Below are 27,878 nucleotides of genomic sequence, written 5' to 3'. Positions count from 1 at the left end.
TGCAGGCTCATCTGGTTTGAGCAAAGCTCACCAGCTTGGACCCAAGGTTGCTGGCTCGAGCAAGGGGTTACTTGGTCTGCTGTAGCCCCTGGTCAAGGCATATATGAGAAAGCAGTCAATGAATAACTAAGGTGTCGCTACACGCAACGAAAAACTGATGATTGATGCTTCTCATCTCTCCGTTCCTGTCTGTCTGTCCCTATCTATCCCTCTCTCTGACTCTCTCTCTGTCTCTGTAAAAAAAAAAAAAAAAAAAAATTATTGATATATATAGAGAAATAGCTCATGATTTAATTGTCATTTATCTAATGACTAAGGCTATTGAGCACCTAGTCATGTGCTTAATTGCCATCCGTATATCTATGAAGTGTCCAACTCTTCCTGTTTCTAAAAAAAATTGAGTTGTCTAATTATTACTTTTATAGAAACTTTAAATATATATCTTATATAAGTTCTCTGTGAAATAAATGATTTACAAGTGTTTTACTCAAGTATGTGTCTTGTTTTTTAATTCTCTTAATGGTGTGTTTTGAAGAGAAGTTTTTTAGTTTATTAGGTTGTTAGATATTTTTTCTAAAGGGATCATCTTTTTGGTGTTACAGCTAAGAAATCTTTGTCTATCCTAAGGCCATGAAGATTTTGTTACACCTTCTAGATGTTTTAGGTCTATGATTCATTTTGACCTCATTTTTATATATAGTGTAAGGTATAAAGGTATGAATTAAGGTTGTTGTTTTATTTCTTGCATGCAGGAGCCCAGTTGTTCCAGCACCATTTTTAAGAAAGACTATCCTTTCTCCATTGAATTACATTTGCACCTTGTTGAAAAATCTAACCCCACCCATTACCACCTTGACTGCTCTCATGGCTCTCTTGGCTGAAGGCATGGTCATTAATGACTTGACTCCTCATTGCCGCTTCCAGATCATTTCTTCTCTTCCTAAATATCCCCAATTTTGACTCACTTAGCAATCACACGGTATACTCACCCTATTTCTTTATTCAGAGTCATCTCTGACCCCCCCCCCCCCCCCCCCGGCCCTCACTTCTGTGCTTGATGGTGTTAATTACTGGCTCTGCATAATTCTCTTAGCATCAGACCTGCAGTCTGGGTGATTTCAGTCCCACGTCGATTATCCTTTCAGTGCCCTGTCTTTCCGTTTTTGACCTCTTCTAAGATACCTTGGACACTCCATCCTACTTTAGCCTCTCCTTGTCATTTGTCTGTTGACCTTGTCATTACCAAATAACTGCAGCCACTCCTAATCTTGGTTTCAGGTGTCCCACTCTGACCACACTGCCTATTGACTCTCTCATATACTCAAAGCCCCACAATTCTTTGACCTAATCTATTGATCCTACTAGCTTTCCCCTTTCCCTCATATCCTTCATGTTCTCTTTTCTTTTTTCTACCTAACTCTTGAGTCCCTCCTTGTAACATGCATGATTATTTTCATGCATGTCTAATTCTCTTCTTGTGCTCCATAATTCTCCCAGCACACACGCCTGAATGAAACTACCCCTGGATCCTCTCTTGCACCCTCACAGCTGGATGTCATGGAGGAAAGTCACACTGAACAGTTTCACTTGTACGTCGTGATCACTAAACTAAGGCTGCCTAAAAATTGTACTGCATTTTTCTCATTCATTCACTCTCATTCTTCCAGGTCAGGGGTTAGCAGACATTTAAAGGGTCAGATATTTCCAGCTTTGTGAGCCACAAAGTCTCTGTCATAGCTGTGCCACCTACCATCATGTTCTGAAGGCAGTCACACAGATGTGAAGGAATGGGAGCAGCCGTTCTTCTTTCCTCAACACATTTCTGGACCTCATGCACCGTCCTTCTCAGCCATCTGGACTGGTTGCTCCTCAGTTCTTCAGTCTTTACATGTTGGAGTTCGCCAGGGCTCTCTGTGATCTCTTCTCTTCTCTGGATACCCTTGATCCCTGGGTGATTTCATTTCGCCCCACAGGATTAAGTACTAGCCATATCCCCATGACTCCAGAATTATTTTCTTCAGTCCACGTATCTCTGCACTCTCAACTTGTTTGCCCAACTATATGCTCAGTTCAGCATCCACTCCAGTTTAACACGCCCCAAAGAGAGCTCCTGGTAACCCCTAGTTCTCCTCATGCAGGCTTCCCAAGCGCAGGAAATGGAAGCTTTTTCCTCCTCATTGCTCAGACCAAAAGCTTTGGAACTGTTCTCTGTGTCTCCTCACACTCCACATTGAGCCTTCAGCAAGTTCTGTTGGTTCCACCCTCCAGATAGAGCCAGAATTTGACCACATCTTACCTCTTCAGCCACTAACATTCTGCTGTGATCTCTTTCTTGGGCTAATGCAGTAGTCTATTAACATGTCTTGTTTCTGCTTTGCCATCCTTCAGTCTACTTTCAACATTATAGCTTTAACAAACTTTTCAGTATAGAGAGAAATGTCCATCTTTTACACAAAACCTGCAAAGCCAGGTCCTAGCGTTAGCCTCAAGAGCCCTACACAGTCTGGTGCTGCATTTCTCTCTGGCTCCTCTGCGCCAGCTGCTTGGCCTCCTTGCTATTTCTCAGACACAGCAGCACACACCTGCCTCAGGATCTCTGCCACATTTAGTTCCCTCTGCAAGGAAGGCTCCTGCTCCAGACATCCTCTTTGCAGGAAGGCTTTCCTTAACCACCATGTTCAGGATGGCACCCTCCACCCATGCCATCTCCACAACTCCCAGCCTTCCTTCTTTTTTATTATTCCATTTATTATTCTTTGTTATTATATCCTAGCCTATGCTTTACCTTGATGTTGCCTGTCTTTCCCTAACAAATGGAAGCACCATAATGACGGGTTCTTTTCTTCTGTTAAGTCATATATTCCCAGCACCTAGGATAGTTCCTGGACCAGAGGAGGCACTCAATACATAGCTGTTGAATAAATTCATCTTTATAGATATTTGAGGAAGATACATTCTTTTGCTACTTTAATCTTTGCTAAATTCACATACATGATAATATGAGTAGATATCAAGAAGAAAAGGAAATATTTATTCTACTCCCCCAAGAATCAGACTCGGTATATGCTCCCTCCTGTGCATAAATAATTTTAACTCGTACCCATGGTGTCAGTAGTCTTATATTCTTTTGCCACTTAATATCGCATCATCTCCTTTCTCTTTATCTTCATAATTATAGCTTTTAATCTTTGTGGTAGTATTCTCCAGTCAATATTTCATATAGACTCTTAGAATATGCAACTTTTTCCTTCCTTTGAAGATAGATCTCTCATAAATTGAAAATGGAAATTTATCTGACATATATTCTCACTTTTGAAAGTGGAATAATACCTTGTAGGCGGCAGCCTGTTACCGGTAGTACAGTGCTCACTGTGCTTGGTCTAGAAAGTCAGCCTGACTGACTTAGCGAGTTGGTTCCATTTTTAATGCTGTTATCAATGTGGAGGAATTCAAGTCTGTAGAATCAGTGGAAAATTCAAGAATAATAGGAATTACCACTGAATTTGTGTTTAATAGTTCTCTAAAAATTACCCTAGATTAAATTATACACTTGACTATAAAGGTGTGGGTGATTAGGTGGTAATGCCCTGAGGGCTCTGAGGCGCTCATAGGAACTTAAACCTTGGTGTTTCCTAAACTGCATCAGACCTGTGCTGATTTATCTCATTTTTTTTCCTGTTTCACATTAACATCTATCAAGTTCCTTCAATTTAAGACACTAGAAGGCACTCATGGCCTCACCCCCAGGCAGAGTAGATGGCCAGCCCCTGTAGCCTACTTCAGCTTCACACCATCTCCTGTGCTCCTTGCACTTGAGCGTAAGCCTCCTTAGGCTTCAGTGATAATGAGCTCACTGCAGTTTTCTAGCCATACCAAGTTTATTTGCTTACTTTTGTATATATTGATTCCCCTACCTTCTTTTCTCATATGCTAGGAAAAATCCTATTTCTCCTTCAAATCTCAGCTGAAGCCTTTTCTTTCTTAACTGATTGATTTTAGAGAGACAGAAAGAGAGAGAGATAAGCATTTATTTGTTGTTTCACTTAGTATATATTCATTGGTCACTTTCCGTAGGTTCCTTGACCGGGGATCAAACTGCTGCTTTGGTGCTTCCGGACAAAGCTCTAAGTAGAGCTTCCCTGCCAGGGCCTTCAAGCCTTTTCTTGGCAGCGGTTTAGCTGACTATGCAGGGGTCATCATACCCAGAGCTGCCACTGTGTCCTGTCTATAAGTTGGATCCATATTTTCCACCTGTACTAAAATTTAAATTGCAAGGATTTTGACTTACTCATTTTTTATCTTCAGTGGCTGTAATCTATTCTGTCCTGAAAATATAAGGCCTTTTAGTGTATGTTGTATGTATTTATAGAATAAATGAAAAGCAGTATGTATTAATAGATTTCACACTAATTCCTCAGTACATATTTTCCCCAAAATGTCCTTGTCAATTTAATGACTTTTTAGTGAGTTTTTCTGCAGCTCCTGTCTCACTTGCTCACCTGATCTGCATGGAATATGCTGTCTCTCCCAGGAATTCTAGCCTTGAGATTTGGTTCCAAGATGTCTTTCCACATCAACCAGGTGCATTTCTTCTGTCTTTCCTTCATCCACCTTGTCTGTACTTGTAGTTTTCGTGACTCATTCTTTATTCTCTTTCATATCACATAGTAATTTACCTTATTGTTTGCTCAGAGGTGGACAGTCGTAAAGTCTGAGTTGAAAGAGACCTTAAAAGTGTTGTTTTTGCTACCCACTCAGTGCAGTAATCACCTACAGTGTGCCCCGTTGACAGTTACTATGTCAGCTGCTCTCTCCCATGGCCAGCAGCTGAATCCTCCATGGGGCAGCTCATCCCACTTTGCCAGACAGGTCTAGTCCTTCAGTAATTTCTCTTCATTGTGTCAAGTCTGCTTCTCTGGTCTATTCATGAGTCCTAGTTTTCCTTTGATTCATTTCTGTAAGAGTGACTATAGATGTTTGAGTATACTTGCTGTCTGTCCCTTGATGGTGCAGTAGGTCAGCAGTGTTGGGACAAAGCCAGATTGCCTTAATTCACACTAGAATGTAATTTTTAAAAGATTTCAAAACTTAAGTGTAAGACATGAAACCATAAAACAACTTGGAAAACATTTAGATGCATTTATTTTTAAAACTCAGGGTGTGGAAAGATTTTCTAAGCTGTACATTTGAGGAAAAAACCATGAAGGAAAGATGGCTAGAGTAGACTTTATGAAAATGAAGAGATCAGTGGCAAGTCATGAAAAGATACTTGCAGTGTACCTGACAGGCTTCGAGTTCTAACCAGCAGCTCTTAAAGAAACATAAAAGACGTACATGGTAGGCAAGTAAGGGGAAACATGAACTGGCAATTTGTGAAAACATACTACACTGCTCACAAAAATTAGGGGATGCTTTATCGCTTCATACAGTATTTTGAAGTATCCCCTAATTCTGCTCACAAAAATTAGAGGATATTTGTTCACTTCATATTTAATTTTAAATACCCCCTAATTTTCATGAGCTGTATAGATACTTTTCAGGCCACCTGAAATAAAATGTTCAAAATACCAGAAGTCAAATGAACTTGTCAGTTTTTGCCTATCAAATTGACAAACACTTAAAAATTATTAATACCCTGTATTAATGACTTTATAATAAAATGGATACCCTTTTTATATACTAATTTTGGAAAAGTAAGCAGGTGCAGCCTTTTTTTTTTTTTTTTTTTTTTGGAGAAGCAGTTTAGCAATATGTATATACCTTTGAGCAGTATTACATTCTAGGAATTTGTAATGAGGAAATTATCAGGTGCACAAAATAACTGATGCTTCTCAGGTGTGTCCCTTTGGATGCTCCGGGAAGCGGAAGCTGGAGTTAGGAGTGTTAGAGAAGGATTCAGGGTGGAGGGTGGGGATAGAGGTAATGCCAGTGAAAGAAAAAGTGGAGGAGGAAGCAGGTCTAGAGAGAGAAAGCCTCAGGCCTTGATGCAGGTTTTGACAGCTGTGAAAGGAAAGAGGTTAGGACGCAGAATTGGGCAGAGAGAGCCTCAGAGGACTTGGCGTATCTGGCAGAATCTGGGCCAGCCTAATGGAGAGCTTTGATGGCCTGTAAGGTTTGCCTGCTTAGGGCAGAAGGGGCTCCGTCCTTGGCTAGGGGCTGGCTGCCTGGGAGGAGGATGGGTACCACGTGGAAAACTACAGACTGGAGGCTCTGCTGCTGAAGGCTGTCTGCTGACTGCATTCTTCATAGCCCAAGGGCAAGTTCTTGCTCAAAGGAGACCTGAGTGGAGGACCTCTTTGGCTGCTGCAAGAGGGACATTTATTGCTGTGTCATTAAAACAGCACAATTAGACAGGTGGTTTTTTTTTCTATAATAAACAGGAAATACTTCTAATTAAGTAATTTCAAAATAAGCTTGCATTTGTATTTTAAGCAGCCATGTAATACTGGAAGCTTTTATTAAGCCTGAAACCCCTCTTTTACCTGAACAACTATCAAGAATTTTCTTGTCTTGATATTTTGAGGGTGAATATTAGACTTTCTTAGTTATCATTTAGCTTTTGTGTTTATTGGAGATGATGGTAAAATTGATCTATGATAGCGCTTGGACTACCGTAAGCAGCCCTAGACAGAGACTGTCCTGGGGAAGTCCAGGCATGGCCTGCACACAGGAGGTGTTGCTTTGCCTTATGTTACCAAATCTTGTTGGTTTCGATTGTTATTTTTCTCCTGGGTTGTAATTAGCATCTACTTCTAGAATCATCCTAATTAGCATCTACTTCTGTTATCTTCTGCATAATTTCACAAAGGTAATATTACTGCTTATTTTTAGAAAAATTTTAGATCAACAATATTAACTTTAAAGTTTCCTTAACCTGAAGATTTAATAAAAAATTTTAAAGATTTAGTCTGTGGGATCTTTAAAAGTACTGTTTTAAGCCAAAGAATGCTGTCCTATCAAATCCGTTAACTAGCCCCCCCCCCCCTTTTTTGGTCCTAAAAGACTCCCAGGAATACCAGGGGACAATTTGGGAACTTTGGTTCTATTTCTTGGATTAACTTTATAAAGATAAAGATTGTGGGGAAGTGAAGTTAAAGGAAGCTATTTTTTTTTTGTGTGTGTGTGTGTGTGTGTGTGTGTATTTTTCTGAAGCTGGAAACGGGGAGGCAGTCAGACAGACCCCCGCATGCGCCCAACCGGGATCTACCCAGCACGCCCACCAGGGGGCGATGCTCTGCCCATCCAGGGCCTCACTCTGTCGAGACCAGAACCACTCTAGCGCCTGGGGCAGAGGCCAAGGAGCCATCCCCAGCGCCCGGGCCATCTTTTTGCTCCAATGGAGCCTCGGCTGCGGGAGGGGAAGAGAGAGACAGAGAGGAAGGAGAGGGGGAGGGGTGGAGAAGCAGATGGGCGCCTCTCCTGTGTGCCCTGGCCGGGAATCGAACCCAGGACTTCCGCACGCCAGGCCGACGCTCTACCACTGAGCGTGGCCAGGGCCAAATGAAGCTATTTTTAAAGTCAAGTCAAGATTCTCTTCCTCCAAGGGTCATTGTTATACATGGAGAAGCTATAAGGCAGTTTCCAAGAAATATGTCCTACTAGAATGAGGAAAGTTATCTAGGGGCCTGTTGTGAAAGGATCACCAGACATTTCCCCATAATTTTCTGATAGGGAAATGGTCATCTGCTACAAGTCTCCCAAAGGACCCCGGGACAAGTTGATGCCAACTCTGTTGTGTTGCCAGTGCCTCCCAAACTGAAGGTTTGAAGAAGTCGGGAGAACCTGATTTTCCTCCAGCTACCCCAGAATGTTCTGGCACTGTTTTCCATGATTGATTTATATTACAACTTTAAAAAATAAATAATTAAGTGTCTGTTTGACTGCCAGGAGTTAAAGGCACTGTTTAAGGTTTTTCCTTTTAAGTAGTAAGTGTATAGATTTAAGTATATATGTGTTTCTGTATGTATAGTATGTATATATGTATGTGTGTATGTATATATGTATTTGTATTTATAATAAATATAGAAAAAGTAAACTATGTGTAGTTATTGTACATAGTGAGTTTGTTATCTTCCTTGTGCCTTGGAATGAAAATATGATTGCTTGTTATAAGTGTGTTTCTCCTGAGATAAGCTCTGAAGGTCAAGGGCCATGTCTTACTCCTGAGACCCCAGTGCCCAGCATAGTGATTTGCACATAGTAAGTAAGTGGTCAGGGATAGAGCAGACTAGAATTCCATCTCCACAGTGTTTTTTGTTTTTTTTTTTAATTTAGAGTTCACCACTAGAGGGAGTAAGTCAACTCTTGCCTCGTTATTTTACCTTCAATAATGCCCTGTTAATTTATGAAAAACTATTTTTATTCTAAAACATATTTTAAAATTTTGACTAAATAGCACCAGTGGAAAAAATTAAAAGAAACTATTTATGGCCCTGGCTGGTTGGCTCAGTGGATAGAGTGTTGGCCCAGTGTGTGGACTTCCGAGTTTGATCCTGGGTCAAGGCACACATGAGAAATGACCATCTGCTTCTCTCCTCCTCCCTCTCCCCATTCTCTCCCTCTGCCCTCCTGTATCCAGTGGCTCATTTGGTTTGAGCATTGGCCTCAGGTGCTGAGAATAGCTCTGTTGATTCAATCATCGGCCTTAGGTGGGGGTTGCCAGTGATTCTGGTAAGGGCACATGCAGGAGTCTGTCTCTCTATCTCCACTGTCACTTAAAAAAACTATTTATAATACATTTATATGACTCATTCTTACTTCCTGATCAAAACATTTATACATAGAGATTTTATTTTTTGTGTGACAGAGAAGGGCAGATAGGGACAGACAGACAGGAACAGAGAGAGATGAGAAGCATCAATTCTTAGTTGCGGCACCTTAGTTGTTCATTGATTGCTTTCTCATATGTGCCTTGACCATGGGCCTTCAGCAGACCGAGTAACCCTTTGCGCAAGCCAGCGACCTTGGGTCCAAGCTGGTGAGCTTTGCTCAAACCAGATGAGCCCGTGCTCAAGACGGCAACTTTGGGGTTTCGGATCTGGGTCCTCCGAGTCCCAATCCGACGCTCTATCCACTGTGCCACCGCCTGGTGAGGCTATACATAGAGATTTTAAGTAGGCTTTTTGACAGGTATTCAGAAACAAAGGAAATTAATAAACAAAAGCAGATGTTTGATAGCAACTTACATAACCCAAGTTTTATTAGTCAAAGTTTAACAACAAATGAGTACAAAACCTATCTTATTTTTTTTCCTGAGCAAATTTTACTTACCAGCAGAAAAAACCAACAACTGCTTTCTTACTATAATTTTAAAAAGTTTAATTTTACTTAAAGTGTTATCACTGATACATGGAAATGACAGTCTTCCGTTAATTGGATGTGTGGCACCTCACTCCCATCACTAGTGTGAGCACACATGCCACATTGGTAATAGTGTGGAGTGCTCTCCCCCCTTAGTCTGTGTAATGCCAGACTCTGAACAGGCCCCCTAAAAAGTTATTTTCTGTGGTACATCTTTGCCTTTGCCACAAGTCAGGCTCTTCAGATGGACACTTAGACTTGTTCAGTCAGCTGCTGGTGTGCAGCGTCCCTAATCTGTTCCTCAGCCTCATTCATGACCTTCCAGCAGGAGAGCAGTGAACCCTCTCTTTCTTACCAAGCTCTTGTAAACACTATTTACTTTCCCCAGATATGATATTCTACCTCCCTTCTGGTGCTCAGGGCTTTTTCCTACCTTACATGCCACTCCATGTGATGCCACACTACTTCTCTGACTCAGGTGACTATCATTGACCTCTTAGAAACTGCTCTGCCTGTAACAGTCTTTCTCCAGATGTTCGTAACCACCACTGCTCACCGTTCTATCCTAGCCAGGAAATGGACGTGATGTACTGCTTATATGCCACGTAGTGACCAGAGTGAGGGGGCTTATTAAAATGTCAGAGGCTGGTTGGAGGGAGTGAGGTGAAGTGTATGTATAGTTAAAAGCAGGAATAAAACCTTTTGCCATTCTGATGTACTTTGTATCATTATGTCCTTCTCACTCTTTAAATTGTAAAACACAGCTAATAGGTATACATTTATTTATTTATTTATTTATTTATTTTAAAAATTATTGATTTCAATAATTTTTCGCGAGAGCGAGGAAGAGAGAAAGAGAAAGAGAGTCAGGGACATCACTCTGTTCCTGTTTGTGCCCTGACCGGGGATCAAACCCACAACCTTTGTATTGCATATGGATGATGCTCCAACCAACCGAGCTGTCCGGCCAGGGCAGGTGTACTTTTATATTGTTGGGGTATCTTGCATCTGAAAAGAACCATTTCATGTTGGACCAGTGTGCTCAGCCAGCTGCTGAGGGTTTGGAGACACTCAGTGTGTGGTAGTCACTGGACAAGGCTCACTCTTTAGGCTTAGGTTACCCAGATGTACAGGGGAAGGCTGCTGTTAGCAGTCTGCAAAGTCCAGTCATGAAATGTCCTATGTGTCTGTGTGGGACTGCATTCACACTGGCAGGAGTGGGGTGGGGTAAAGCGGTGGGGGTGAGGTGCAGAATCACCACTCTCTTGTTGCAGTGGTAAGGTTCCCCCTTTTATCAGGGAGACTGCTTCAATAAGGATAGCACCTCCATGTGTGCTGTAGTATGCAGAATAAAATGCTATGCTGTAGAAACAATTGAGGTTGATCCGAATCCTGGAGACGCAGTCTCCAGTGAAGATTAAGGAAAACACAAACAAAAAATACTGAGCAATAGGCCACTCCCATTTATGTAACAAAGGAGACCTGCACGTCCATGTGTGTTTCTACATGCATGGTTGTCTGTCTCTGAATAGAAACAGAAGTCTGGTGGCATCTGGGGAGCAGAACTGCTGAGGTCCTAGGGACCAGAGGGAGGAGGGAGCTTGATTGTGCACTATATTCCCATTGGTACTGTCTGCATGTGTTCTTACTATGCCCACTTGAATACTACTCTTAAAAAATGCACCCATTTCCTATCTTATGCTGCACCAGAAATAGGATGATTGTGCATTCTGAGGCAGCATTGCTTTAGAACTCACACAAGTCTGACACCGCTCTGTCCCCACTCCTGACTTGAAGCCCAGTGACACAGTGAATACATAATGTGGTTTACAACGTGGGACAGTGCAAGGGACAGCTTTGCCTCAGATCAAGCCTGTGTCTATACTCACTAGCTTGTATGGACTGGGGTGAGTTGCTTAAGCTATCTGAATCTTGTTTAGGCTGTGAGAATGTGTAGCTCAGATCTGTTGTAAGGTTTGACTAAGAAAATGTATTTAATAAACTAGCGTAGAGATGGGGAATATAATAGGAGTTTTATATGTAATAATTACTTCAGCCTGACCTCTGGTGGCTCAGTGAATAAAGCATCAACCTGGAAACACTGAGGTCACCAGTTTGGGGCCCTGGGCTTGCCCAGTCAAGGCACATATGAGTAGATGCTTCCTGCTCCTCCCCTCCCCCACCTCCTCTCTAAAATAAATCTCTAAAAAAATATTTTAAAAAATGATAATTATTTCTATTTTAATTGGATAACTAAGGGATATTTTCACATTTAAAATTCCTGCTTTCCCAACTCTACTGAAATTGAATAGGCATTACCATACCTATTTCCCCTGGCATGCTATAGTGAATGTGCCGATTTTGAATGCCTCTTGGCTCCTAGAGTATTTTTTTGAGTGAAATAGCTTAGTTACTTTTTTTTTAATACCATAAAATGTTTCAAATAAAAGTAATGTGTTTGTTTGTCTTCCTATATGTAAATCAGTGTTTACTATTTTTAAAATAAATTTTGTATATGTTGAGTGAGTATATTAATGTATATTCTATATTGACTTATATATTTACTTATGCAGATATCTGTGTAGCAAGAAAAGTTTTAAACATGACTCAGTTGTATAGATTACAAGAAAAAATTTGGTAATAATGACAATATTAGAATTTCTTTTAATGTAAGTATTGTTGGGAGCCGATCCACAACTGCTGGCTGACAAGGTCACAGCAGGAGAAGACCCACAACTGCTGGCTGACAAGGTCACAGTAGGAGAAGACCCACAACTGCTGGCTGACAAGGTCACAGCAGAGAAGACCAATGGCTGCGGGTTGACGAAGTCACCCAAAGGAGAGACACAACGATACTTCTCCCTTTGACTTTTTGAATTAATCTGGCCTTATATCCCACCTTTTTCTGGGTGTGTGCTATTATTTATGGCACAGGGATAATAGTACCGTGCTTTCCCTGTAGATTTGTAGTGATTTCTTTGGAAATGAGACAGAGGGTGTGAGTTCCACAGAAAAGCCTGTAAGCCCCTTGAACTGGGCTCATAGACATAAGAGGCTGGCTATGATATCCCTCATAAAGGGTTAAGTCTGTAGAATTCCTTCTTAGTCATGTTAGAAAGAATAGATTGTGACTTGTGAATGGGTAGGAGGCAGTGGCTGTGCACAGAGCACCCTTCGGCCTTCACTTAATTCAACATTTTTCCTCCCTAGCCTTTTCATGTGATAGAGTAGAGAAACATTCCTTTCTTCTTATTTGATTTGCAGATAGTGGTACACTCTGAGAAGAATAGAGTTAGAACTTAACTAGTACTTAAATACAATAAATAAGTAATATTTGACTAGACAATAGTATCTTAGGTAAGGTATAGTAGAATGGCCCATTGTGTGGCCTAGGATGAGAGCGTAGTCAGCAAGAAAAGAATGTTTTACTAAGAGAATTGTCTTTTGACTAAAGGCAATTGCTAGGCTTTCTCAATGAGATGTTCTCATGAGATTTACATACTTTCCAAAATTCTATAATAATGAGAAAAATGTAGGGAAATCCATGGAAGTAATAACAGTTAATGTCTTGTGTTGCTGCTGGGCTATCTTGCAAGTGCACTCTGCATATCTTTGGGTGAAAGCTATTCTTAATGTTATGTTAATTTCTTTAGAGGCAAGCCTTTTAGAATCTTGTGAGAAAAAGTAGGACATTGCATAAACTCAAGGCCATTTACCTGAGCAAGCGGTGGTCCATTGTTAGTCGTCTGCTAAATCTCTCTCTGCCCCTTAACTCACAACAGCAGTAAAGTTAGTTAACTATTAGTACTAATACTTTAAAAGCTTTTACTGATGTTGTTATCGCTATTCAAGTTATTTTGTATTTTGAATGATTTGCTACCTGGTTTGTGATTCATAGATGTAAATTAACTGTTATCTGGAAACAGGCGAACATAGTGAAACAAAAGCAATAATTAACACCATGTGATTGTAACTCAGTGTGTGTGTATAAAAAGGGAGCTATACTAGCATTTGGCAGACATGCCTGGCTGTAAATGCTAACCAGAGAATAAAGAATTCGGCTCTCTCACTCGATTTCGCCGACGCCGTCTCCTCCTGTGGGACCCCTGGATCCCCCCCGGGGCTGGACCCCGGCAAAGTATAGTATTTAAAGATGGGGTTTTTTTTTAGTAATACTATTTTCATTTCATTTTTTTCAGCTCTTTCAGTCTCACATGGCAACAAAATTCTGTCTGTCCTCCCAAGTACCTGACGATGAACAGAGAGTGAGTATATCTCTTACATAGATCAATACTGAACTCCAGATGCCTCTATGATTTCAAGATCACTATTGTGACCTGAATAGTTTTTTTCGTTTGTTTGTACTTACCTTGAATGTGAATTAACTTTTATGTTGACTCAAGTTAAAAAATTAGTGATGAGTTGAATAGCTGTCACATCTCCACTGTCTCTGGTCTGCTTGACATTAATCAGATTAAAATGCTAACTGAAGACCAGCACTGCTTCTGCTGTGCATCTTCCAGACTCTGGTGGTTGCACAGAGCTCCTTCAGTTCTCCAGAGTGTCAGAGGTTGTCGGATGGACCCGCCATATGCCTTCCAGAGAGTGCTTGTGGACCCTACTGCTTGTGGGGTTCTAAATGTGCCTATGTAGGAGGGATGTGTTTAGATAATTCATGTTAAAATTTATATTTAAAATGAGGGAGTAAATGTAATGTGAGAGGAATTGTCAGTTTCTTTAAAAAGAAAATTACAAATGCAAGCATGCATAATTTGATAAGATTAAAGAATTTCCTTTAGTTCTGTGCTCCAGCTTCTCATCTTACATGTCCCACTTCCGCCCACACATGCTCCGGTCCCCACGGTTTTGGTAAGTCATAATTAGACCACCAAACTGCTGTCTTCTTTATTTTTCTCTCATTGGTAATAATATACTTCATCTTTATTTTATCACCTTGAAGATTTTTTGAATTATTCTAGCCCTGGCCAGTTGGCTAAGTGGAAGAGTGTCAGCCCTGGTGTGTGGATGTCCCAAGTTCGATGCCGGTCAGGGCACACAGGAAAAGTGACGATCTGCTTCTCCACCTCTCCCCTACTGTCCCCGCACTGTCCTACAGCCATGGCTCGGTTGGTTCAAGTGCATCTGCCCTGGGTGTTGAAGATGGCTCTGTGGAGCCTCTGTCTCAGGTGCTAAAAGTAGCTCAGTTGCAAGCATGGCCCCAGATGGGGGTTGCCAGGTGGCTCCCAGGCAGGGCGCATGTGGGAATCTGTCTATCTCCCCTCCCCTCAACTTGGAAAAGAAGAAAAAAATTAAAAAAACACATGGGTAGGAGTAACCATAATCATAAAAAGAAAAAACATTTTCGTCATCACAGAAAGTCCTATTGATTAGTGCTGGTTTAGATCATTTACATTTAATTACAGATATATCTTGATTTGCCATTTGTTCTAATTTTTCCTTTTTTTTTCCTCTTCCTGCCTTCTTTTGGATTAATACAGTATTTTTATGATTGCATTTTATCTTCCCTATTGGCTTATTAGCTACATCTCTGTTTTATTTTAATTTTTTAAAATAGTAATTGATACAGGCTTTAACTGACATACAACCTTCAAACAATATTATAGTAGTTCATATATAATACAGAAACATAGCAACAGTGTATTTCTATTCCCCTTCCTATCCTTTGTGCTGTTATCAAACATTCTACTTCTGCATACATTATATATAGATCCTATAATTGCTGTTTTTGCTATAAACATTCCATTATATTTTCAAGAAATTAAAATAAGCAAAAAGTTCTCATATTTCTTCATTTTACATTTTCAATCTTCATTCCTTTTTGCAGATCTCAGTTTCCATCTATTGTCATTTTCCTTTCCCTTGAAGAACTTTAAGTGTCTCACACAGTGTAAGTCTTCTGGCTATGAATTTTCTCAGATTTTGTTTGTGTAAAGATGTCTGCCCTGGCCAGCTGGCTCAGGGGGTAGAGCGTTTGCTCAGTGGAACAGACATCTTGGGTTTGATCCCCAGTCAGAGCACACATGAGAAGCAAACATCTGCTTCTCTTCTCTTCCCTCTCCTCATTTTCTCTCTTTCCTCCTCTCTCAGCCAGTGGCTCGCTTGGTTCAAGCATTGGCCCTGTGCACTGAGGATAGCTTGGTTGATTTGAGCATCAGCCCCAGATGGGCATTGCTGGGTGAGTCCCAGTTGGGACACATGTGGAGTGTAACTCTCTATTTCTCCTTGCACTTAAAAAAAAAAGTCTTCATTTTGCCTTCATTTGTAAAGGATATTGTTCCTTTTTTCTTTTGGCATTTTATTGATGTTCTTTGTCTTCTGGTTTGCATTGTTTCTTATGAGAAACCTGTGGTCATTTCATGTCTTACTTGTGTATAATATGTCTCCTACACTTGGTTGCTCGTAAAATTTTTCTTTATCCTTGACTAACATTCATGTACGTCCTTGTGCCTCCTGACCATCCAGAGTGCGATCGTGACAAAAATTTTTATTTTAAAAATGTGTAAGGCAACATTAAAAAAAAGGCAAATGTATGTTCTTCCTGTTTCCATAAATTAATTATGAAACAAACATGATTTTAAACTAAAGAACTATAATTGGAACTAATTTCATTTTTTGGAAAAAAAAAACTCACTCCCAGGCATCAGCAAGCATGAAAAATACTCCTCAAAAGGGTTAAATATAGTAGTTTTCTTACTTTTGGGTTCCTTTGGATTTCCACCATTTATTGTTTGCTGAAATTCTTGTATCTCTTATTTCATTTTTAGAAAATTGCTGCATTTCCCATCACTTAGATACCATAGTTTCTTCCTCCCTTCCTTTGCCTGACCCTTCTTTCGTATCTGGTATTTTGGTCATAGTTGTGTTAGGTCGTTGATATTGTCCTGTAGTTTTTTGAGTCTCTTGTTATATTTTTCTATGACAGAATTTTAGCTTGGTTAAATAAAGATACTTAGCTTGGATAATAACTGTTGAACAAATCTCTGTTCCATTGCTTGATCCATTAATACTGTCCAGTAACTTTATTTTAGATGTTGCATTTTGTCGATCTGTGAATTCTATTTGTTGCCTCTTGTTCAGAGCATTCACATTATAATTTCCTGTGATATCACCTGTTATATCCATCTCTCTTTACTTTGGAAAAGAGTATCTTTTCTTTTTTAACAGGGTTATCATAGGTATTTTAAAGTTCTTATCAGGTAAGTCAACATTTGGTTCATTTGTGAATCTCTTTCTGTTGACTTGTTTTGTTTTGTCCTTGACTGTGAATCAGCTTTTTCTTCCTATGTTAGTACATTCGCTTGTATCAGAGATATTATGAATGATACTTTGTGGGGGTGCTGGATTGTCTTCTTCCTCTGAGGAGTGAGTGCTGACCTTTGTTCTAGCAACAGATTTGTAGCTGGGCACATTGATTATGTTGAGCCTTTGTCATAGGCATTTTTAGAGCAGGTCTACCTCAGAGGGTGCTTTCTATACAAGGGAGCATTTCTGACTCCTGGGGTGTGATTCTTCTTCCTAACATGTGACCCATATAGGTTTTCAGTGGAAAGCCTTGAAGTGTTTACCAAGCCCTTTAATTTACAGACTTAAAAGTCAAGCTCTCCAGGAAAGCTTCTTGGACACTGTCAGTAGCCTCTTCCCCTCCCCACCCTCCCCTGCTGGCGCCTCACACACCTCCTCCACACATGCAGCTCAGCAGTCAGCTGAGGCTTTCAGGGAGTGTATTTGCAGATTTTGGAGTTACTCCTTTCTGGAATTTTCTCCTTCAGTTTCCAGCTGATTTGCATGCCCTTATCTCCAACTGACTTATCAACCCAGGAAGACCTCGTTGGCATTTTGAGCTCTGTCTTCCTATGCAGCAGTGACTAGGAGCATCCTCAGGCAGAAAGCTGAAAGTGTCACCTCACCTTGTATGGTTTCCTCCTCCAGACTCTCCCTTCCACTGTCTATCAGCCTTTGGTTGCACTCTAGTACCTTGAAAAAATTGATTATAATTAGTATTAACCCTTTGAGTAGTACAAATGTTCATGTACATCCTTGTGCCTCCTGACCATCCAGGGTGCGATAGATTTATTTTAAGAATGTGTAAGGCAACATTAAAAAAAAAAAAAGCCAAATGTATGTTCTTCTTGTTTCCATAAATTGGTTATCAAACAAACATGATTTTAAATTAATAAAACTATACGCCCTGGCCGGTTGGCTCGGTGGTAGAGCGTCGGCCTGGCGTGCAGGAGTCCCGGGTTCGATTCCCGGCCAGGGCACACAGGAGAAGTGCCCATCTACTTCTCCACCCCTCCCCCTCTCCTTCCTCTCTGTCTCTCTCTTCCCCTCCCGCAGCCGAGGCTCCATTGGAGCAAAACTTGGCCCGGGCACTGGGGATGGCTCCTTGGCCTCTGCCCCAGGCGCTAGAGTGGCTCTGGTCACGACTGAGCGACGCCCCGGATGGGCAGAGCATCGCCCCCTGGTGGGCATGCCGGGTGGATCCCAGTCGGGCACATGTGGGGGTCTGTCTGACTGCCTCCCCGTTTCCAGCTTCAGAAAAATACAAAAAATAAATAAAATAAAATAAAATAAAAACTATAACTGGAACTAATTCCATTTTTTTAAAAAAACTCACTCCCAGGGGTCAGCAAGCATGAAAAAAACTCACTACTCCAAGGGTTAACAGGGAGGTTAGTGTGACATGTCATTCTGCCATTACTGGGCGCTAGAACTGTATCTAAAATATTGAATATTTTTTCTCTTAACATTTTAATACAAGAATTAAAATATTCCTTTTCTGGTGAAAAAGGAGCCACAGGTTGAGAGGAGCGTGGTTCTCTCATCCCCACGCTATGCTATGTGCTGGTCCAGTGACATCAGAGTGCTCCAAAAGAGAGATCAACTGGCAGAAGTGTCACTCTGCCTCGTGTGTTCAAGGCTGTCATTCATCTGCATATTGTGACCTGTGTTCACATTTACTTGTGAAACAATAGCCCAGCACTGTCCGTGAATTGGCAAGTCATCAGACCAGTGCTGAGTTGGGGCCCAGGCAGGGCTGTGGCCCGAATTCCCAGAGTTCCAGGTGGGGGACTCATTGTTCCAACTGGTATGCTTTTGGAAGTATGTGTCGTGGGGGCTGCAAGTTTACACCAACCCAAACCTGGTGCCATTGGCACCACAGAGTGAGCTCAGCACAGACATGATATGCTGTCTGCACTGCCTTGGTGGCCTCGACCTCACCAGCATTGGTCATGGGTAAAGGTCATCATATTGAGAAGTTCCTGACTTCCTTTGGTGTCTGAAGAAAAAGTTGATGGAATATAAGAAGAGCCGGGAGGCTGATTTGCTTCTTAAGATTAAGAGACTTAAGGCTTGATAAGGAATGATACCAGAACGGTTTATACCCCTTAGTCCTTAGTGAAAGAGAGCTGGCAAAGGCAAAATGAGAAACCATCATCATATCCAGCACTGGGGACCCTGCATCATCTACTATGAGGACAGCGGTATCATCAAAGCCTTCAGACACATCCCAGGAATGTAAGCAAACTGAACATTTTGAAACTTGCTGCTGTGGGCCTGGGGCCATTTCTGCATTTGGATTGCGAGTGCTTCCTGCAAGTCAGATGATTTGCGTGGCACTTGGCCTAAGGCTGCCTCCCTCACGAGTAACTGCAGCCGGCCCATGCACATGATACTCAGTACAGACTTCAGTAGATTATTTTTTTTTATTATTTATTTATTTATTTATTTATTTTGTATTTTTCTGAAGCCAGAAATGGGGAGGCAGTCAGACAGACTCCCGCATGTGCCCGACCGGGATCCACCCAGCACGCCCACCAGGGGCGATGCTCTGCCCATCCGGGGCGTCGCTCTGTCGTGACCAGAGCCACTCTAGCGCCTGGGGTAGAGGCCAAGGAGCCATCCCCAGCGCCCGGGCCATCTTTGCTCCAATGGAGCCTTGGCTGCAGGAGGGGAAGAGAGAGACAGGGAGGAAGGAGAGGAGGAGGGGTGGAGAAGCAGATGGGTGCTTCTCCTGTGTGCCCTGGCCGGGAATCGAACCCGGAACTTCCGCATGCCAGGCCAACGCTCTACCACCGAGCCAACTGTCCTTCAGCAGATTCTTGAACAGCCCGGAGATCCAAAAAGCCCTCTGAGCACCTCACAATAAGATTCATTGCAGAGTCCGGAAGAACCCACTGCAAAACCCGACAATCTTGTTGAAGCTAAACCCGTATGCAAGGATCACGTTTCAGAACACCATCTTTGGCCACCCCAGGAACCACAGGCTCCAGTGGGAGGAGCAGCAGCAGCGCCATCCAGGCCAGAAGCCAGGGTCCGGGAGAAAGGAAAGACACGTTGGTGTTACAGGGTTCCGTGGGGGAAAGGCTGCAGCTCCTAAGGACCCAGCAGCTGAGAAAAAGAAGCCTGCAGAAAAGAAATCCACCACAGAAGAAAAGAAGGCTGTAGCATGAAATAATTGTGTATTCTCATAAAAGTCAGATTCCTTTGGACAGCTTATTTTGGATAAAAACTCTGGTCAAAGACAGAAAAAAAGAAAGTATTGTTAAAAATGTATCACAAACATCTTTAAGGACTTTAAACATTCTGTTTGATGAATGAATGTGCCATAGTTTACTTGGAAAATCAAATTTTTTATGTTATAAATAGTTCTGGACTCACATTCTACAAAGAGAAATGTGTTTTGAAGGTTTAGACACATTTCTCACAAGTTTACTTCATCAGTTATATCTCGGGGAGAAATAGAATGATCCTAAAATCTTTAGTCTCTTTGCTATATTTATTCTTTCAAATTTACTATGTCCTGTCTCAGTAAAAGTTTTGTATTTTGTCAGCAGAAAAGAGAAAATGTTCGTTCTTTAACGATGTCTGGCCATGTTGGATTTGAGAGTTTGCCTGATCAGCTGGTCAACAGATCCATCCAGCAAGGCTTCTGCTTTAACATCCTCTGTGTTGGTGAGTGCCACGCCCTAGTTGTTCCTTCCTGGCCTTCTGCTCACCTTGTTCTTGTAAGCTATGTGGTGCTCATGTTATAATTTGAGATCACGATCACATATTTTTTTCTGTTATTAAATTCTATGAGTTTGGTCTTTGTGGCTGTACTACTATAACTTTAATTTGTTCTTTAAACATTTCAGCACTTTCTTCAGAGTTCTGCATAACTTATACATACTCATTTTTATGTTCTACTAATGACTTAGTGGACCACCCCTTGCATGTATTTCTTTCATGGACAGACTCAGCCTTTGAAATATTTGAAATAGGTGGCATCTTCAAAACCACTCTAAGTTTACAGGTCTATTTTTTGTGTCATCCATCTTGTGAATCTGTGAAAATGTACCTTTGTTTCTTTCAGGGGAAACTGGAATTGGAAAATCAACGCTGATTGATACATTGTTTAATACTAATTTTGACGACTGTGAATCGCCACATTTTTACCCACATGTTAGACTTAAAGCTCAGACTTACGAACTCCAAGAAAGTAATGTTCGATTGAAATTGACTATTGTGAATACAGTGGGATTTGGTGACCAAATAAACAAAGAAGAGAGGTATATGTTTTCTTCTTGTAATAGGACAAATTTTTCTTGTTTCAGGACACTTGTAGTAAATTACAGTTATCCAGAAATCTGCCCACTCCATCCAAATTTTCAAATATATTTACTTAAATATATAGATAATGTACTCCAAACATCTCTTAGTTGTTTACCTCATCTGTAGTGATGTCTGCATTTCCTTCCCTGATGCTGGTCAGTTGTGCTTGTGGTCATTTCCCCTTGGTCAGTCTCAGCAGGGCTTGATCAGTGTGCTTGGTCTTTTCAGATTTTGGCTTTATTGATCCTCTCAATTTTATACTTTGTGTTTTTCCTATTTTATTTCTACTCATATCTTTAATTACCTTTCTTTGGATTTTGATCTGATTTGCTCTAATTTTTCATTAATGCTCAGCCATATACATTTAAGATTATACATTATCCTCTAAGCATGACTTTAACTGAATCCCGCAAATTTTGATATATGGTACTTCCAGTTTTGGTTAATTTTAATTTCTCATCCTGAAGACTTGGAAGTTTTATTATTATGTAGTGACCATTTTTCTCTTGTCATGCTTCTTAGGTTAAAGTCTGTATTGTCAGACTTCAGTATAGGTGTATCAGTTTTTGCATATATGGTGTTTTATTTCCCCATCCCTGTATTTTCAACCTTTTTCCACCATCATGCTTGAGATGTGTTTCTCATTAAGTATTTATATATCTATTTAAATTCACTCTAACAATGCTTATCTTTATATTGTGCATTTAGTTCATTCACTATTAATGTAGTAATGTAGTTACTGATATGTTTGTGTTTAAATTTACCATCTTTTGATTTTGTTTGTCCTGCCTCGTCCATATTTCTCCATTCTTTCAAGCGTGATTTCTATTCTTGTAGCTATTACCCTAGAAATGATAAAATGTAGTCTTTAACTTAACATTAAAGGTCAGTTAATATTTATACTTGTCGCTGATGATACAAATAGATGAGGAAATGGAATCTGACCAGTTAAACTCCATTAACTACCCCTTCTGACTTATCTAGGCATGTGTTTCATATTTCTTCTTTTCTTAACCACACATATTTTTTTTATTATTTTATGTTGCTAATATTTATTACCCTCATAACCAAAATATTGTTTTGCTTTTGTAGTTGAAATTTACTTTAGTATGCAGTTTTTGGGGGGCAGTTATCTACTGTCTTCCCATTGAAGATGTGTTCCACTTGTCCCATGGCTTTTATTTTTACTGTTGAGAAGTCAGCTGTTGGTCTGTTTGCCCTTTAGTGTACTCTCCTTTTCCCACCAGTGCTTTTAGGACCTACCTTTCTGTTCTCCAGTTTCACCATAACGTCTACATTTTTATTTCTGATTTATTCTCTTAGTAATTTGTTTGACTTCTTGAGTCTGAATATTGTCTTCAACTCTTTAAAATATTCTGACATGTCATCTTTAAATATTGCTTCTGCTATTTCTCTTATCTCCTTTCTCTCTGAGACTTTGGTGAAATACATGTTAGACCTTCTCATTATGTCTTCCATGTCTCTTAATCCTCATTTTTATTTTTTTTCCCCTTCTGTATTGCTTTCTGGATAATTATTTTTTATTTATCTTTCAGTATACTGATACTCTCTGTAGCTTTGTCTAATATATTCTATTAAACTAATCCATTGAGTTTTCCATTTTGGTCACTGTATTTTTCAAATGTGTCCATTCTGCATGGCTCATATTGGTATCTGTGGGAACACTTTTTATACTGTACTAGTCCCAGTACTTAATGTTTAAATTTGCCTTTTACTTCTATTTCTTATATCTCTTCTTATAATCATATCTTTTCATTTATTTAAAATTTTTGCGGTTATTTTACTGGTGTCTGTTATTTTTCTTTGGGTCTCATTCATTGTGCTTTTTATGTTCTCATGTGCTTGGGCATTTATGCTCTGAGGACATCTAAACCTCCTTCATGACTTGAGGTTCCCAGAACCAAAGAGGCAGTATGGACCTGTGCTGCCCATGTGTGCGGGGCCTGATCGGGTAGCCACCGGTGCTCAGCTGTGGGTCTTTCTCTCCTCTCCTTCCATTTCTCCCACTTCAGTTAGTACCAGGGCAACCTTCCCTCCAGATTCTTGGGAGAGGGTAGGAACTGTAGATTTACTTTTAGATTTTACGTTCTTACCCTGAAGGTTTAGGCTTTTAGGATCTCAGCTCAATGTGAGGAGGCAGTCTCCATAGATTTCCACGTTGTGTGGGCCTTGGAATTTGATTTCTTCCTTCTTATCTTTTGAGCCCTTCTGAAGCAAAGCCCAAGAATTAGGTTGATAGATCGCCTCAGAATGAAGCGAGATTTGATGCTTTTAGTGCGGGAATTAGTAAACTTCTTTTGTGAAGGGCTAGATAGTAGGTATTTCAAGCTTTGAAGGACACATGATTTCTGTCCACTAACCAGTCCTAAAAGCAGCTGTAGACAGTACATATAAGCAAATAGACGTGGCTGTGTTTCAGTAAAACTTGACTTGCGAAAACGGGCATTAGACTGGACTTGGCCTGTTTACTTACCTTATTCTAGTCCTCTGCTTACCTCTGAGTTTCCACACTCTTTTCAATATTGGCCTGGTTAGTCCCTTACCACTTTATGAATACTTTGACATTTTAAGAGATGATTTTTTTTATTTTAAACCAGCACCTTTCATTTCATTGAAAGAGTGAGCCTGCAATTTACTAGAAATGGAAACCCAGGTCAAATTACTTTGAGCATGGCATACTGTTTAACCAAGAAAGGCATGAGTGTCAATAAGTTAAGGGATAGCTAAGTCCAATTCCACGACTTCTTGCATTTTAAGTCAAATTTGTAAGGCATGAAAAGCATTAGCATGTTAAAGAGGAGGTGACACATCAAGTGAAAGGATCAAATCAGTAGTGTAGGCATGTATGGGGACCCTTGTTGGAAAGGTACCCATTGTGTAAGCGAACGTCAGCATGAATCCATGTAAAGTCAGTATCATTTCTATAAAACAGTTTAACGCACAGGTTGTCCCAGTGGTTTAAAGTACTACCTTTGTGCATGCATGCTTTGCTCAATTTGTTTTATTACTGAAGTTACCTATTTAGCATTGCTATTAAGTGTTTACTAATGAGAGGAACTATAGATCTCCAAATTTAGAGTTACATAAACACCTTATTGAGGTGAGGTGAATATGTTGCAGTCCATATTTAAATAGTTATTTTTCGCAGCTACCAGCCGATCGTTGACTACATAGATGCTCAGTTTGAGGCCTATCTCCAAGAAGAACTGAAAATTAAGCGTTCCCTCTTCAACTACCATGACTCCCGTATCCACGCATGCCTCTATTTCATCTCCCCGACAGGCCACTCTCTGAAGACGCTTGACCTCCTGACCATGAAGAGCCTGGACAGCAAGGTGGGCTTGGGAAGGAGCCAGCTTATCCTGCTTTAGTATTTGTTTTGAATTATTAAGATATCTTTATGATAATATATGTATAGCTTTTTTCTGTGCATTTTTAAAACATTTGATAAGTTTCAATCTTGGGTTATTTTCCAAAGAAATTTAGTTTGGAAGATAAGCTGCAAAGAAAAAAGCAACATAAAATTTTAGTTATTTTTCAATGATCAGATTGCATGTCAGTATATGGGAATTCATCTACATTAAAAAAAATGTTACTAGTACCTCATTCCTTTTAATGAATTACTGAATAATATTCTGTTGTGTGGCTTCATCAGTTGATGGGCATTTGGAGTTTTGGCCACGATGAGCAGTGCTCTGTGACCTTTCAGGCCTCTTGGTGATATGCCTGGGAGTGAAATTGCTGGGACACATCGTGTGTTTGTCTGCCAGAGCTTCTATAGCAAAATACTGCGCACCGGGGCTCAAACAACAGAAGTTGCTCTTCTCACAGCTCTACAGGTTAGAAGTCTAAACTCAAAGTGTCAGCAGGTTTGGTTTCTTCTGAGGCCCCTCTTCTTTGCTTGTAAATGTATCCACAAGCAGAAAACTAACTTTTCTCTTGATGAAACTGTTCACTTCTGCTGATATAACTTCTAGGGCCTTATTATATTAAAAAAATTGAGGGAGAGGAAAAATGGTTGTGTGCACAAGGGACAGAAAAACCCCTTCACATCTGGTTAGTAACGCTTGAACACTCATTAGAGTTGTTTTGCCGTTGGTGCTTCATAAGAGCCAGCATGTGGGTGGACAGTAGTTCATCCAGGACTGGCCACTCCTCTCTGTGTAGTGAGAATCCTCCGGTCTGTGAATTAATAGCTGTGTTTTCCTGGGCAACTTTCTCTAGCCCTCTGACCTTTAGTTTCCTCACCTCGACAATAAAAGCTAGAGAATTTTTAAAGGAGGTGATCTCAAGGGGCAGATGTGAAGATTAATTAAATTGGTAGTTTGCCTTTTATTCCTAAAAAGCAGAACACTCCCCTGCTTCACACAGAAAGCTGCCCTGTCTTACTGAAACAGTGGCGGGTGCCGTCCCTCTGAGACGTGTTACTCTCCCTGCCCTGGGACACAGGCGCTCCTTATGTTTACCTTCCATTCCAGTCTGTGTGGTGTCCTCCAGCCTGTCGGCAGTAGTGCCCCAGCCCAGATGCCTGAGGCGCTCCACCTACTGTCTTTACTCAACCACAGACATCCGTCCCCACCCACCTGCCAGTGTCAATGTCATACTGTGATTTCAGGTGTACTTCAGCGAGAAACCATCGGGAACATTGAAGAGCAAGGTTTGCTGCTCACAGATCCTCGAGGGTGCACAGCACACCCGAGGACCACACAGGGAGGTCTGGAGAAGACAGAAATGGAGGGAGTATGAACCTGGGGTTCTGTTATTAGGGCTCAAGGGCAGGGTATCTAGGGTTTTGTGGATTTACTCTTTGCTGGTGAATTTAAAGCATAAGAGTGGAATTCAAGCACAGGAAGGGAAGAATGGGTCTGTTTTTAGGTTGCTTAGGCTTTCTGAAAGAGGGGCTTTATGGGTAGGGCAGTCTGATTCCTCATCTAGTTATTTTGCTGGTAGCTCTGTCAAATACCTGGCAATATGTCTATTTACACTTGATGTCTTTGGAGTGGATACCTTGGCAATCACAAGCTTACCGTCAGGCACTTTTATTACAATCAAAAAGCTTAATGTAAGGCACTTATACTGCAGTCTGCTTTGTGCTATTTACTGTGGGTGCAATAAGTTATTAAATTGGCATAATTTACTGAACATACAAGTGCATAATATTAACTTGACATCAAATGTACTGATTTAACATGAAAGCTGTTTATCCACAATTATTGGAAAGTCTTCTGTCATTTATATCGTGGATAGTTAGAAAAATCTTTACATCCACTGGAGCATATTTAAGACTAATAAATCTGAATATACCAGTATATCAACATGAAATTGGAGAAGAGAATTTAAGACTAGAATAGGAATTATGATTTTTACTTTTCATGTTCATTCTGAAAGTTACATGATATCTTACTCTCTTGACACATATGACTAGTTAGTCTGAAATTTTTCATTAAAAACAAGCTAAATAATCAAAAACAGAAAACCTAAATTTGTGTTGACATCCAGTTTTCATGGGGACATTAATCTTACAGAATTAACTTTACATATTAGTTGGTCTTCATGACCCCATGTCTCTCCGACTCTGGCTGGTGGTAGAACTTCAGATCACGCTGAGAAAGTTATTTCTTTGAGTTGTGAACTTCCATTGTGAAATTTCTTTCCTTGGATATCAAGGTAGGAGTCACTGACAGTGAGCACAGATTGAATGGACTCTTTGGGGAAAGGGGACCTACAGAAATGAGAAGCAGAAAAGAAACAACCTGTTTCATAGTTTTGTGAGAATCAGTCACTAACTACTTAATGCTTAGATTATTGGAAAATAAAAAATTAATGAGTTAAGCAGGTGATTTCAACTTATTGTTACATTTTACTTACTTGTGTATGATAGGATTGTAAGAGGCTTTGCAGGAAGAAAATGTAAGATTTCTAAACCAGAATTCAGATGAAACATTGGTATTATAAAAGCTGTGCTTTTTAAATTAAATGCAGTTGTGAGGCTGGCATATGTGGGAGTGGTTGTATAGGGTTTCCGGTAAGCATGACAGTGGAGATTACTGGGTCAGGAGTCGGCAAGCATTTTCTACAAAGGGCCAGGTAGTCAATGCATAGGCCTCTCAGGCCGCTTGTCTGTGACGTACCTGCTCACCTGCTGTTGTAGAGTGACAGTGGCTTCAGACAATGTCTAACGGTGGGCCTCGCTGCGTTCCAGTAATTCTTTATATAAGCAGGCAGTAAGCTATACTTGTGGTTTGCCTGTCCACTGAGCTAGGTGGAAATTTGTCACACTTAGTGGTTTTGAATGCAGAAACTGCAGGATTAAAAAAATCTTCAATTATAAGATTTTGTACTTCTTTATTCTTAATAGGTGAACATTATACCAGTGATTGCCAAAGCAGATGCAATTTCTAAAACTGAACTGCAGAAGTTTAAGATCAAGCTCATGAGTGAGCTGGTCAACAACGGCGTCCATATATACCAGTTCCCAACAGACGATGACACTGTGGCTAAGATCAATGCTTCAATGAATGTAAGTGCTACCTGAATATGAGTGCTGTTTTGCATGTGAAAAAAATAATTTATACATAACACAACTAATATATTTTCAGTTATGTCTTCCAGGAAAACGGTAAACAAGATGTATTTTCAAAAAGTTCTATATATAAGAAAATGTTCTGTTTTCTAGAATTAAAAAAAAGTATAATGAGAATATATTTTGAGCATCTTTTCTTTCCTCTCTACTTGGATGTGAGCCTGGGATACCCCTTTTGTGGAGTCATACCTAAATGCCTTAAGGACACCATTCTGCTCTGTCTTTAAACGTGGGAGAAGACTGTATGGCCTCCCCTGGGTGCTGTAGGGTCTCAAAATCTTGAGGAGACCTTTTGGATCCAGTACTTAAGCTCACCCTCTCTTGCAGCATCACATGTACACAGTAAGCAGTAACGTGA

The 27,878-nt window shown here is 40.5% G+C and overlaps 1 protein-coding gene and 1 pseudogene across 1 annotated transcript in view; both read left to right on the top strand.

Annotated features, from left to right (window-relative positions):
• SEPTIN10 (septin 10) overlaps positions 1-27,878 on the top strand; it is a 46,917-nt gene that overhangs the window by 6,343 nt on the left and 12,696 nt on the right. Inside the window, 5 exon segments of the mRNA XM_066376897.1 lie at positions 13,500-13,565; positions 20,160-20,277; positions 20,678-20,873; positions 24,086-24,272; positions 27,296-27,457. Coding sequence (XP_066232994.1) covers positions 13,500-13,565; positions 20,160-20,277; positions 20,678-20,873; positions 24,086-24,272; positions 27,296-27,457 — 729 coding nt within the window.
• Positions 13,879-19,775, top strand: LOC136397309 (large ribosomal subunit protein uL4-like; annotated as a pseudogene).

This window comes from Saccopteryx leptura, chromosome 3 (genome assembly GCF_036850995.1).
Source record: "Saccopteryx leptura isolate mSacLep1 chromosome 3, mSacLep1_pri_phased_curated, whole genome shotgun sequence".
NCBI lineage: Eukaryota > Metazoa > Chordata > Mammalia > Chiroptera > Emballonuridae > Saccopteryx > Saccopteryx leptura.
Note: the sequence above shows the minus strand (reverse complement) of the source record. Positions and strands in the feature narration are given on the sequence as shown.